The sequence below is a fragment of the Brassica napus genome, chromosome A3 (assembly GCF_020379485.1).
Source record: "Brassica napus cultivar Da-Ae chromosome A3, Da-Ae, whole genome shotgun sequence".
Taxonomy (NCBI): domain Eukaryota; kingdom Viridiplantae; phylum Streptophyta; class Magnoliopsida; order Brassicales; family Brassicaceae; genus Brassica; species Brassica napus.
The window spans coordinates 31,184,529-31,197,506 of record NC_063436.1 but is presented as its reverse complement, the minus strand read 5'-3'; the positions used below and the strand labels follow the sequence as shown (position 1 = coordinate 31,197,506).

The 12,978-nt window shown below is 35.6% G+C and overlaps 3 protein-coding genes across 3 annotated transcripts; 1 reads left to right on the top strand and 2 right to left on the bottom strand.

The window, feature by feature from the left end:
* Nucleotides 1-1,126: 1,126 nt before the first annotated feature.
* LOC106451458 (la-related protein 1C) lies at nt 1,127-4,383 on the bottom strand. Its single transcript, XM_013893393.3, has 6 exons — nt 3,716-4,383; nt 2,797-3,307; nt 2,596-2,722; nt 2,415-2,505; nt 1,841-1,912; nt 1,127-1,747 (listed from the first exon to the last, which is right to left on the bottom strand). The coding sequence occupies exons 1-6, from the start codon at nt 4,139-4,141 to the stop codon at nt 1,487-1,489; spliced, it is 1,488 nt and encodes a 495-aa protein (XP_013748847.1). The 5' UTR covers nt 4,142-4,383; the 3' UTR covers nt 1,127-1,486.
* Nucleotides 4,384-7,737: 3,354 nt separating this feature from the next.
* Nucleotides 7,738-9,359, top strand: LOC106451448 (ras-related protein RABB1b). Its single transcript, XM_013893384.3, has 6 exons — nt 7,738-7,997; nt 8,093-8,232; nt 8,369-8,451; nt 8,539-8,743; nt 8,868-8,936; nt 9,031-9,359. The coding sequence occupies exons 1-6, from the start codon at nt 7,952-7,954 to the stop codon at nt 9,121-9,123; spliced, it is 636 nt and encodes a 211-aa protein (XP_013748838.1). The 5' UTR covers nt 7,738-7,951; the 3' UTR covers nt 9,124-9,359.
* A 294-nt stretch (nt 9,360-9,653) lies between these two features.
* On the bottom strand, nt 9,654-10,901 carry LOC106451440 (NEP1-interacting protein 1). The gene is made up of 3 exons (XM_013893373.2): nt 10,543-10,901; nt 10,236-10,414; nt 9,654-10,157 (listed from the first exon to the last, which is right to left on the bottom strand). The coding sequence occupies exons 1-3, from the start codon at nt 10,697-10,699 to the stop codon at nt 9,780-9,782; spliced, it is 714 nt and encodes a 237-aa protein (XP_013748827.1). The 5' UTR covers nt 10,700-10,901; the 3' UTR covers nt 9,654-9,779.
* Nucleotides 10,902-12,978: the final 2,077 nt, after the last annotated feature.

Sequence of the window (12,978 nt, the reverse complement as noted above, 5' to 3'; positions counted from 1 at the left end):
TGTAGTTAATTTTATACTTAATAGTTTAATACTAAATTTAGCAATAAAATAAGAACTTGGAGTTGAAAGAGCCAAAAGAATGCCAAAATGTTGGGCGCTGGATAGTGGAGCATGGTTGGATTTGTGGACTTTGTATTTGGTCTGTTATGTATGGTTCATAGAGAGATTGTGACGTTGAAGCTATTTTGGTTTGTTTTCCACATTTAGGCGAACATAAAGAATATTTTAGTATATATATGATTGTTTATGCTTGTATATAATTACAAATAGTGATGACTAGATTAAGTAGAACCTATATACGGCTCTGAATGATAACTAGATCATCTTAGGCTTTAGCCTTTAGCTAAATCGTGAGAGTGAGGGGTGAATACAGTTGTTTTCATTTATTAGTTGTAGACATAATTCGCTGTTATAATCAAATTAGAACCGTACTAGTCTAAAAGTTAACACTAGTATGCAGAATACCAAATATCTTGATATAATCAGAAATGTGCATCCATGAAGTTCATTGCTTTTTTTGTTAATTGACAGTGAATTTTTTTATGAATGACGGTATCTCGATTATCTATTAACATTTTTAAGATCGATATACATTAAGCTTATGAGAATGAATTGACTGTTCTTTTCATCTTTTTAGCAAATGAATCATGAGAGTTTAATTGTCCAGCGACCGCCGAACATTTTGCTAAACTGTTTTAATTATTATTACACCAAAAAAAAACTGTTTTAATTATTTAGTTATACAGCGACTCGCCCAAAAAAAAAGAGTAAACCTACCCTACATACACAACACAACAGTACAACGTTAGCGGAACGTGAAACACGTGTTACTTCTTCACATCAAAGCGATACAAGCAAACGACAACACGACACCGTTTGGTACATGTGTTCTGTTAGATTCTTGCTACCTTTTGGAACACTTTTACGGTAAAGACAGATTAAAGACACACTTGTTTTTGCTTTTGCTTCACTTTTACCAATATCTGCTTTTCTTCTCACACATTTCACGAGTCTTCTCTGAAGAAGACTGTCCCTTTGCTTAGACAAACAAACCCCACAACAATCGAAATCTTTGAAAAGAAGAATAGAAGTGAAGATTAGGGGAACGAGTTCAAGAGTGTACTAGTACTAGTAAGCTAAACCAGACAAATCCCAAAACATAACAAAGGTTTACAAAGCAACCGTCAATGAACCATCTCATGTCGCAAAGTAGCATAAACATAGAAAGGTTATTAGCATCCAAAATAACCAAAATAAAAAAAACACAAAAATCCATAAAATGAAAAGCTAGAAGAATCACAAATGTTTTGATCCTTTTCTGGTTTTCATATGGGTCTCTTTTTTATTTTTGGTTTTATGCCTTACCTTTATCTCTCTCTTTTTTGGATTCCCCCTTCATTATTGTTGATTTTTTCCTGATTTTAGGCAGGACGAAATAATAAATATTTCATGTCCAGCACTAACCACCAGCTCCAAACATGATGGTTCAACGGTTTGCACCATCCGAGCCATTGCGGTTGCTCCCTGGAACACCACCAGGAAACTGTTGCTGACCATCTGAAACAGCTTTGTTTTCTGCTCCCGCAGGTTGCAGCTGACTGCTTGAGCCACCATTTGGACCTGCCGAGCTCTCACCAAGAGCCAAGTTTCCGACTCGGCTTGCTACTGCACCAACAGACTGGGGGCTCGAAGGGTCTTGAGGAATCAACCAATGTTGCCAACTGTAGCGTTTCCTTATTCTTTCACCCTAACAACCAAAAAGAGAAAAAGCTTGAGCAATCAAAAATAAAAGTAAAAGTTCTCATACACAATAAAGGACACACACATAGACAAGAAATACCTGAACTTCAACAACAGGTGAACCTTGTAGAGCTTCCGCTATTTGCTGCACACTCTCTGTAAGTTCTGCAACCTGAAGAAGGAGAAACAAGAAGCAACACCGACAGGTAAAAGTCACGGATGATAATACAGAAACTCTATATACGGTACTAATCTTATAGTTACTAGGATTAAGAAGAGAAGGAATAACAAAAGAAATGAACATAGATGAGACCAAGCTTAAGTGACCAGTAAATTAGTTATTCCTTTTCAAGTTTAACATTACAAAACACATCATAAAAGAGCAAAAGAAGCATTCATAATTGAATTAACTAATGTAGGAATAAATTCTAAGAACATACCTCATTTGCTGAAAGTATGAACATGCATGGCAAAGCTTTATATGAATAGTCAGAAAGGGTATCTAAGATCTTACTGGATTATATACAAGTTCACACTAATCCTAAGTCAAGAAACGTTTTCTGGAATTCTACAGACAGTAATGAACTTTGAAATGAAAAAAAAAAGATACACTGTTTAAATACCATAATCAGAAAAAGTGAATGAGGCAAACATGCAAGACAGCACATACTTACCTTATTGAAACCAGCAATCACAGGAAGTGGAACAAAACCCTGATCATCCATCTGCCGACGAAGATATGTGTCTTTAATCAAATTCTCTTCACTGTAACAAAAGAAACATGTGCATCTAAATTACCCCCACTCAGCCGAGAATTAGGAAGGAGAACAAGAGAGTTCAATAAGAAGGTATTACCTAAAATAATAATGTATTTGCTTCTGAAGTTTTATGTTCAAAGGAGGATCTTGGACATGGTAGAACACTGGTCCAGGTGAGAGAGGAGCAACGAAAGGCATACGCTGATAATATTGCGATGCCAGTTCTGAAACGAAGAAGACGCATTAGAATAATAAATGAAAATTCAAAGACTTGATTTTTTTTTCTAATGTGTCTCACCAGGAGGGAAAGGCAGAGGGCTGGCAAAAGGGTGAGCCGCCATAAACTGAGGAGGAATTGTCTGCAGAGGTGGAGGAGGTGGATGTCTTACAAACGCTGGAGGAGCACCTCTTTGTGATTGTGCATTCCCATCTCTCCCATTAAAGCTCCTGCTGAAAGTCCAATTTTGATTCCCGTGCTCCTGATTGCGCCTGCCGCCGTGACTTTGGTGATGGTAACCGTTTTGGTTCCTGTACGAGTCTCGTTGAGATACGTTGTCAGCACCACTACCACCATGGGTGTGTGATGGAAAGCCGTTCCTCTGGTTCTGGCCTCTGGGAGAAGGGTTGTGCGAAGGCGATTCCGCAAGCGAGCCTTGTACTGATGGTTGGGAAGCGGTACCATTAGCAGAGGATCCAGAAGCGCCATTTCGTTTAAATGATCTCTGGCGCGAGTTGTTTGGTGTTGGATTGGGGTTTGCACGGCCCGCTGGCTTCGATGCAGAAGAAGGAACAGAAGCATTAGCAATTCCCTGAAACAAAGACATAGAACCAATTCTCACTATCAAGTCAGGATAACACATGCATATAAGTGAAGGTGTACTACATCAAGACAAGCATTTCGTTATCAACATCACAAACTATAAAAAAAAAGGAAGGATTTTTAACAGAGTAAACTTTCTCAAGAGGCATTAAGACGCATAACATTGATACATTACAGTATACAAAACCCAAAAGGAAAGACTTTTGCAAAGAGCTAAGACTCATTTCAACAAAGTAGGTACTAAGAGAAATAATCAAAAGCTATAAAGGTTGCTACTTGCTAGTGACCACACACACAACCAATACGTTTTTACCAATCTAATATAATACAAAGTTACAGTCTTTTCGCAACAGAAAGATCATTTAATCAATAACAAAGTCATGATAGTGAATCAAACCTGAGAAACGAGGACAGGTGGCGGCGACGGCGCTACATCGCCGAGACTTTTAAGAGAGTCAGAGGAAGACTTATTGGCAGCCACAGAAAGAGCAGGCCACGAGGAAGCTCCCATGACAGGTCCGACCTCAGAAGCAGCAGCCCCACCGTTAGAAGGCCTTTTCCAAACCGGTTTCTTCCCAGCATTGCCCTCCGGTTTCTCCTCTCCAGCAGCAGGCGGAGGAGCAGACGCATCAGCAATCGGCTCGATCGGGGGATTCGATTGAGGAGAGGAAGGAGCTGCTGCGGCGGCGGCGATCGTGGGGAGTGAATCGCCGCCGCGGACGATTAGAGTCCAGGGAGAGGAAACCTGGGGAGAGGGGCGGCGAGATTGGGCGGCGGAGGAGGAAGAAGAGTTAGGGTTAGTGGAAGTGGCGGAGGAGGCCATGATTCAAGGGATCAAAAAAATTAGGGTTTGTTAGAGACGAGTCGATCGAGACACTGTTATGTCTAAATTAAAAACGATTAGCTGCGTGAGAAGAATCCGACGAAGCCTCGAGGAGATTATTAGTGGTTTCAGTAATGCGAAAATTGGTGTTTTCCAAAAAAAAAAAGTTAGCAATTCTTCTCACAAAGGAGAAAGACGATGGGAGCTGTCTAGTCTCCTCCTCTCTCTCTCATTTCCCTTTTTTTTTATTTTATATATGTCCCTTTGATTTTTCTTCGCCGTGTTAAGTTGGAAGTTACGATATCGCCCTTGACAGTAACACACTAAAACACACTTTGTTTTCTTGAGTGAATCTTACCGATTAGATTAGTGTCGTTAAATTGGTTCAAATCATGTTTTAATTTATACAGCTTTAATTCTTGAAAAAACGTCTTAATTATTCATTTTTGAACAAAAATAATAAATTATTCAATTAAGTTATATATAACGATATTTGGTAAGGAGAGACTTCGTAGTGTTTCAAATATAATTAAGTTGACTATTAATATTATTGGTCCTACTAGTTATGTTGTCATTTTTTATTTAGGATGTCCATGGTTGTTGACAAAAATAAATTAGAAGTTACAGAAAATTAATAATGAGTGGAGAAGCTTTTTTTTTTTAACAGCTGATTAATATTAAAACTGAAAGAAAGAGCCTATATATTCTCCAAAAACAAGTCTTAATTTTTGTATTTAGAGCATCTCCGACTCCACTTTATTTTTCATTCTAAAATAGAGTTTTAAATAAAAATACTTCATTAGTATTCTATTTTCAACTCTATAATAGGGTAAAAAATAGGTTTACTCTTAATATAAAATAAATTTTTTTTTGTTCATCACTCTATTTTTTACTATAAAATAGAATACTATTCTATTGAACTTTATTAATCCCACTATATAAAAGGGACTATTTTTAAGCTTCCTAAAGCTAGCCACATGCTCAAAATAATCAGGGCCAATCAAATTGCCACGTCACTGCCAGATTAGGCTTCAAATTAAAATCACGATCGGGCTTCCTGTGCGCTAACTCATTCTCCGACTCCGTATTTTTGTTTTGCGCCATCAGCCGAAGTGAAGCCAAACTCAGATAATTCACTTTCACCCAGCCCAGCCCATTAATCCCATCAATATGATAATTCACTTTATCCCAGCCCAGCCCATTAACCCTAATCTACGTATTGTTGAGACTCAAGCCAAAGCGCACACAGCTTTCTCATCCTCTGAATAACCTAATCGCCGTCTCCCCCATTTACCTTTCTCTCATGACGACCCATCTCGAAGCCCATTCCCGAGCCACTCTCTCATAAGCATAATCCCGTGTTCTAAACATCCCGTGTTAAATTTTTTAAAACACTCATATCTTAGAAATAGTTTAGAAAATATCTTTATATAAATGTTTTTTTCTTGAATAATATTTAATTATAATTTTTTGTATCTTTTTAACTTTTATAATAAAATTATTGTTTTCAGATAGCTACAAAATATAAATAAGAATTATCTTATTTTAATTTTTTTTGATAATTTTATTATATTATTTTAAAATCATTTATTTAATATTAATATAACATATAAATTTTATATGATTAAAATAAAATTCGTTTTTAATTATATATAAAATTCATTAAGAGTATTCTTTTAATTAACACATTAGCGAATCAGTTAGAAATTAATAATAAATCAATAACCTATCTAAAAGTCTAAAACCTAATAAAATATGACAAATAATAAAAACTAACTAAATTTTAATATAAAATAGAAATTTAATATTACTAATAAAAAATTCATTTTTAATATATATATATAATATTAATTAAGGGTATTTTTAAATTAATAAATTAGTGACTTAGCTAAAAATAAATAATAAATCAATGATTTAGCGAAAACCTAATAAAAACATGACAAATAAGTAAATTTACTAAAATTATGGATAATATAAAATATAATTGATTCTTTAATACAAAATTAAAATAAGAGTTTTGTTAAATAAAACATAAGTTTGCCGTATCGGTCTAACAAAAAAAAACAATCATTAATAGTGTCGTAGGAATTATGTTTTTCCCATTAGCGAATAAAATTGAAGCATAGTGTTGGAGGATAACTCAACGTGTAGACAAGATTATGGAGATTGACATGGGAGTTGAGGTAACGGACACAACTGTTCTTTCGCAAAGAAACGCTCCTGCTAGACATCCTGGATAAATGAAAGAGACATATCTTGACTTGGATTTGTGTTAATGGATGGTGACTTTCCAATGCTGTTTGGAGTAAGGACCGATATACACGCACCAAATCACCACTGTAAGCGGAAGCTGAAGGTTTGCTATGGGGGCAATGCAAGTGATACTGAAATTTAGACACAGAGAGATGATCTTTCAATCGACTGTGAACAACTGGTTATGCTTATTCAAAAGGAGAAAGATTGGCCTGTGTTGGACTCGGAGCTCAACGAAATACAGGCTGTATCTAAAGAATTTTCTGAACTTTCTATTGCTTATATTCCTAGAGCTTTAAAATTCCGTATGAATAGCCTAGCAAAAGGTGTCCGATCACGCGCATCTCAATCAGCTTTTGTAAACCATTTTGCACCAAGTTGGCTAGCCCCACAAGCTAGCATGAGGATGTCAAAAAAGAGAATAAAGTTAAAAGTGAAACTAAATATCTCAATGAACAAATTTATCAGAAGTCCATATTTATGTGGATGTCTATATAGAACAAACAATTTTTTTAGACAATTATAGAATATAGTCACGAAAATCAATCCTAATATATATAATTTAAAAAAACCATCAAAATTTTCAATATTACACCAAATAAGAATATAAAGACCAACTATATTCTCTTTATGTATAATGTGTTGTGGTAAGATTCAAAAAAATTAACTTACTTTACAGTAAGGAAAAACTAGATTTTTAATTCCAAATTTACAATAAAAACATAACATTTTATAAAACTAAACAATTGACATAATAGTACAAAAATATGAAAAAAAACAAAATACTATCCGCGCGTAGCGCGGACAAGGACCTAGTTATTATAAAGTTACTATATTTTGACGTGGAAAATAGAGTAAACCATCGGAGATGGTCTCATCTCCAAGGGCACTCTATTTTTTCCTCTATAATTTACACAAAAATAGAGTAACTCTATTATAGTGTAACTTTTGCTCCAATGGTGTTACTCTATAATAGAGTTACTCTATTATAGAGTGAAATATAGAGGAATGTCATATTTTACTCTATATTTGGAGTGAAAAAGTGACATTCCTCTATATTTCACTCTATAATAGAGTAACTCTATTATAGAGTAACACCATTGGAGCAAAAGTTACACTATAATAGAGTTACTCTATTTTTGTGTAAATTATAGAAGAAAAAATAGAGTTACATCGGAGATGGTCTTAGAAGTGGGATTGAAAGAACATTATTGCAACTATATAAAAGGGGAAGTTATACGAACACATATATATATGTGACAGTAACAAAAGTTATACGAACACATTTTGCAGTGACGTAACAAAAGTTACACAAGGAGATATAAAAACTTACAAAAAGACCCCGCAACTTCGAAAAAATAGATTCCAAGCCCAAAACTAACGAAGTCTTAAAGCCTAAAGGAGGAGATAGATAGGTTTCTCCACGGAACCGTCGGTGACGTGTACTCTCCATCTCTTCTTCCTCTCTTTCAGACTTCCACAACTCGGATAAACATCAAAACCCAGAAAAGTTCAAAAGCATCCACCTTTTGGGCAAATTCATCAATCATCAGAGCCATGTCTTACGATTACCTCTTCAAGTACATCATCATCGGCGACACAGGTGAGAGAGAGAGAGAGAGAGAGAGAGAGAGTTTCAGCAAAGTTTCGATTTTTATTAACATTAGCTTAGATCGATGTCGTTATCTTCTCGTTCAGGTGTGGGAAAATCATGCTTGCTTCTGCAATTCACTGACAAGAGGTTCCAACCAGTCCACGATCTCACCATTGGTGTCGAGTTCGGTGCTCGCATGGTCACCGTCGCTGGACGTCCCCTCAAACTCCAAATTTGGGACACCGTACGCTTCTTTCTCTCTCTCTTACTGCTCTCGTCTAGTTTAGGCTATAATTTATCTGTTAGGATTGTGTTGCTGAAGATGTAATTGACATGTTATCTCATTAATCACCATCAGTAATGTGCATATGATGTTGTAGGCTGGACAAGAGTCGTTTAGATCCATCACCAGATCCTACTACAGAGGAGCAGCTGGAGCTTTGCTTGTTTACGACATCACCAGGTTACTCTTTCTTTCATCATCTTGCTAACAGTCTTGGAATGGAAAGATCGTTCATCCCATCAAAGGTGTGCTGTTTTTGGATTGCAGGAGAGAGACGTTTAACCATCTGGCGAGCTGGTTAGAGGATGCTCGGCAACATGCTAATCCCAACATGAGTATTATGCTTATTGGCAACAAATGCGATCTCGCTCACAAGAGAGCTGTTAGCAAAGAGGAGGGTGAACAGTTTGCCAAAGAGCATGGACTCTTGTTCTTAGAAGCTTCTGCTAGAACTGCTCAAAATGTTGAGGAGGTCATGATGATACTTCCATTTCATTTCATTCCTTTCTTCTTTACACATGTTATTTAACACTGTAATCTCGCAACAAACTCTGGAGAAATTTTCTTAAATGACATGTTCATTCAAATATCAACAGGCCTTCATAAAGACAGCAGCAAAGATCCTCCAGAACATTCAGGACGGTGTCTTTGATGTATCCAATGAGGTAACCCCCCACCCCACTTGAATCTGGTGCTGTAATCTTGTTTAAGACACAAAATGTTCTCTGTTTGCGATCTTAATCTCGTTGGAATTTGCAGTCATCAGGCATTAAGGTGGGCTACGGGCGTCCTCAAGGTGCAGCTGGAGGAAGAGATGGTACGATCTCTCAAGGAGGTGGCTGTTGTGGTTAAAAGCGATCTCACACATACATCTGATGTAATCTGCTCTGCTGATTCAGTAACTACTCTTGTTTTTATTAATCTCTACAAATTGATACAAACAGAATGTATAGTTTCCTTTTTTTTTCCCCACGTTGTCTTTACCAACACAAACTAAACCGGTGCATTTGAGAATGTACAGTTGCAACCGATTCTTTAATGAAAATTAGTCAAAATGATAGATATAACAATATAATTATTTATTCCAACTATTATTCTAGAAAGCTCTGACCTGACTTTAGGTCCAAAATTTTTGTGTTGGCATCTTTTGAATCAATGTGATGCTTTGCTTTCTACTGTAACCACAATAATCTCTGGATAAATATCTACAGTTACGTGTCTGGTGAGTAATGATGGTTGGTTAAATGTCAGAGCTAATTAACTAACCAAATCAAGAAATATGATTTGGCAAGATATTATCTCAACAGGTAGAGTTCAATTTCATTCCTTCACGTCACAACTAAAGAATATTTGACAAAACTCTTAACCACTTCAAAAGTTGGTGAGGCCAAAACACACAATCTATTAAATGGATTTGGTCTGAGTTTCTAAAAGTTTCAAAACTTATTATCCCATTTCTTTGTACATACATATAAGAGACTGTGCAAAATGGTAAGAAAGGGAGAGGGTTACAAATCACGTCTACACATTGGACAAGAACCGTGCCTGAGTAACCAATTGTCAATGCAAGGCAAGTGGAACATGTGATGACAATGTGGCAAGCTTCTCACAGTTTCACCTAGCTGAAAATCTTGAAGACAAACAGAACACGAGTCTTTGTTGCCAGAAGCATCTAAGTTGTTTCCGCCAGTGATTTTGATTTTGGGTATTTTGTCAACCACATCTACTGTTAATCCTTTTGAGCCACCGGTGTCAAAGATGCTCGAAAGATCATCGAAAGTAGCTGCATCCGCAGGTCCCATCTGACTTTGAACCGCGCTTAGCATTGCTGGACCTATGCGTTCACGTACGAGTCTGCCGCTTATAAGACTAACAATGACATCAATCTACACAACAAAGAAACAAGAGTCAGTTTTTGAAAGCTTCAACACTAGAAAACAGAGTAGTTTTCAAGAAGCTCTCACCAAGTAGAGGAGGCAACCGAAACGTGACTCATTAGATTTCCAGAGGAGGAGAGAAGATTCAAAGACTTCGATGGAGAAAACAGCTCCTGAGATGGCACCAACAGCCGCTCCGCGGATGAAGCCGCTCTCGGTTTCTTGGCCTATTAAAGCTCCTGTGACTGCTCCAAGCAATGTTCCCACTGAGAAGAAGATCAAAAGGAAACAACTTTAAATTGGAAAGAAGGATTATTTAGTTAGCTAAGATAATGTTGATGAAACTTTTGGAAAAACAGAGTCAAGAAACGCATAGGAAGCGAGAGAGGCGGACCTAGAGCGAAGAAGAAGGTCAAGATCGCCGAGAGAACTGTGCCAAGAACAGCTGAGACGAGGAAACGACATGCGTCTTTGATCCGTTCAACGAAGTTTCCGAGAGAGGGACACGGCGAGAGAGGGCAGAGCTCAGATTGGGATCTATAAGAAGCCATTTTCTTGCAGAACCTTAAAGACTAAGCCTTTCGAATATAACAGAGCAGTGGAGCTTATTCAATAGAAAGAGGAAGAAAAAAACAGAGTAATGGAGCTTACTCAGTAGAGAGAGAGAGAGTTTTGAAAGGAGATGGAAGAAATAGAGAAATGAATTTTTGCTTAGCTCTTAAGAGAGAAGATCAAGGATGTGTGACCTACTTGCATTTAAAGATTTAGCCTTAGGTCGTGGTCTGGCTTGAGATATTTTACCACAAGTTGGTGAAGTAAAAAAATCTAGGGGCTTGCCTGACATGATCGATGTTGACTACACGACCATTGATTAATAATAACCGCCCATTGATTAAATTTTAACACCTAAATCGGCACCAAACCGCGACCAGATAATGAAACCGAACACAGCCAACAAGCACCGCTAACTCGATTATGACAGCAACGGCTTGTTGATCTTAGATTCTTAGTACAGCACGAGTAATTTGGGTCAAAGTGGTTGTTAGCATTAATTCTAGAATTCTTTCTGAGAGTTGTATATATAATATATTCTTCGATTACAATATGCTAACGACATCTCCAACCCTATTCTAAAACCCACTCCAAACTCCATTTTACAATAAAATCATTTTTAACCCCACTCCAAAACTCACTCAAAAATTGAGTAATAGATATAATTACTCCAAATATGGAGTAAGCCAACTCATTACTCCAAAATGGAGTTGAACTTTTTTATTTATAAAATGATCCTTCATATTTAAATATTTTCGTTTTAAATAAAATATTATTATAAATACATATATAAATATTATTTTACTATATATATTATAAAAATTACTGTTAATATTTCTTAATTATATAAATATCCATCTAATGAACTATTTTATGCAACAAAATATATATAATATAAAACATAAAAGACCATACATATAAAAAATAAAAGATAAGCACCATACAAAAGATATATAATATAAATCATAAAAGATCATACATATGAAAATGGACTATTTTGCAAATAGTATAAATAAAAGATGAATAGATGATATTACTAATTTTTTAGTAACACAAAACATAATATATTAAAAATATTATATTTTGGAGTAGGAACTGAAGTAATACATTGGAGCAAAACTCAATTTCATTTTGAAATTACTCTATTTTAGAATAGAAAATGGATTAATACATTGGAGATGCTCTAATAAGAAAGCGACAATATACTATAATATATAAAGATTATTCTGGAGATATTTAGATGATACAAGAGAAACCATTGGATACGAAACTATCGTATTGTAGAAAATCTTATTTGATCCTGCCTTTCCTTTTATAGTAAGTTCCCTTGCATGATGGGTATGGCAAGACTTGTTTTTTACGTGGGAGACGCTACATTAGGTATCCGACCGCACATTCTATATACGTATTAACACATACGTAACAGCATTTTCAAGGAAACTGAAATTGAAATTGGAATCCAGTTTATGTATTTAGAATTTTGTACGTTTTTCCATGCACATCGCCACATTTCTCATATATATATATAGCATTCGGGTATTCGGTTCAGTTTCGGATAGGAACTATTCGGTTCCAGATATATCGGATAAATCATTTTTATATCCAATAGTTACTTGTGAAATGTCGGGTCAATTTCAGATCGGTTTCCCATACCCTTTTAATATTTGAATCAAATATATATACACATTGGCTAATCTAAAAAAAATATAGTGAATGGGAGCAAAAATAGTGAAAAGAGGCAAGGGTTACTCGATCTTTGGTTCAATGGGTGCAAGTAGTAGTTTTTTTCCAACTAAGCTGCATCGTGCATATAATTTTTGGTGCATTTAAATAAATTTGTATTTTTTACTGGGGGCAACTGCACCCTTTCTACTTCACCTAGATTCACCAATGTATATACATAATATATTACTCCCTCCGTTCCTAAAAGATGTATTTTCTAGAAAAAAGTTTTGTTTTAAAAAGATACATTTTTTATTTTTTCAATGTTTGATTTTATGAAAAATTGTAAGTTTCAAAAAAATTAATGGTGTTTATTGAATTTCTACTGGTTTAAAGTTGTGGAAAATTGTTATTCACAAAAAACAATGCATATTTAATGAGTTTTCTTAATATATGTGAAAAGTCTAGAATATGCATCTTTTAAAAACAGAGGGAGTAGTTAACAAGTTAGTCTACGTGGTCTAGTGGTTGCACATTTTTTAAATTTGTCAATCCAACCATAGTTGTGTTAAATTTATAAGTATTTAATGTATTTTAATATAAAAATACAATATAT

Coding starts and splice junctions, on each gene's coding strand:
- LOC106451448 (XM_013893384.3), top strand. CDS start 7,952: ATGTCTTACGATTACCTCTTCAAGTACATCATCATCGGCGACACAG. Junction 7,998..8,092: donor CATCATCATCGGCGACACAG/GTGAGAGAGAGA, acceptor CTTCTCGTTCAG/GTGTGGGAAAATCATGCTTG. Junction 8,744..8,867: donor CTGCTCAAAATGTTGAGGAG/GTCATGATGATA, acceptor AAATATCAACAG/GCCTTCATAAAGACAGCAGC.
- LOC106451458 (XM_013893393.3), bottom strand. CDS start 4,141: ATGGCCTCCTCCGCCACTTCCACTAACCCTAACTCTTCTTCCTCCTCC. Junction 2,506..2,595: donor CAAATACATTATTATTTTAG/GTAATACCTTCT, acceptor CTTTTGTTACAG/TGAAGAGAATTTGATTAAAG. Junction 1,748..1,840: donor CACCTGTTGTTGAAGTTCAG/GTATTTCTTGTC, acceptor TTTGGTTGTTAG/GGTGAAAGAATAAGGAAACG.
- LOC106451440 (XM_013893373.2), bottom strand. CDS start 10,699: ATGGCTTCTTATAGATCCCAATCTGAGCTCTGCCCTCTCTCGCCGTGT. Junction 10,415..10,542: donor GACCTTCTTCTTCGCTCTAG/GTCCGCCTCTCT, acceptor TCTTCTTCTCAG/TGGGAACATTGCTTGGAGCA. Junction 10,158..10,235: donor TCGGTTGCCTCCTCTACTTG/GTGAGAGCTTCT, acceptor TTTGTTGTGTAG/ATTGATGTCATTGTTAGTCT.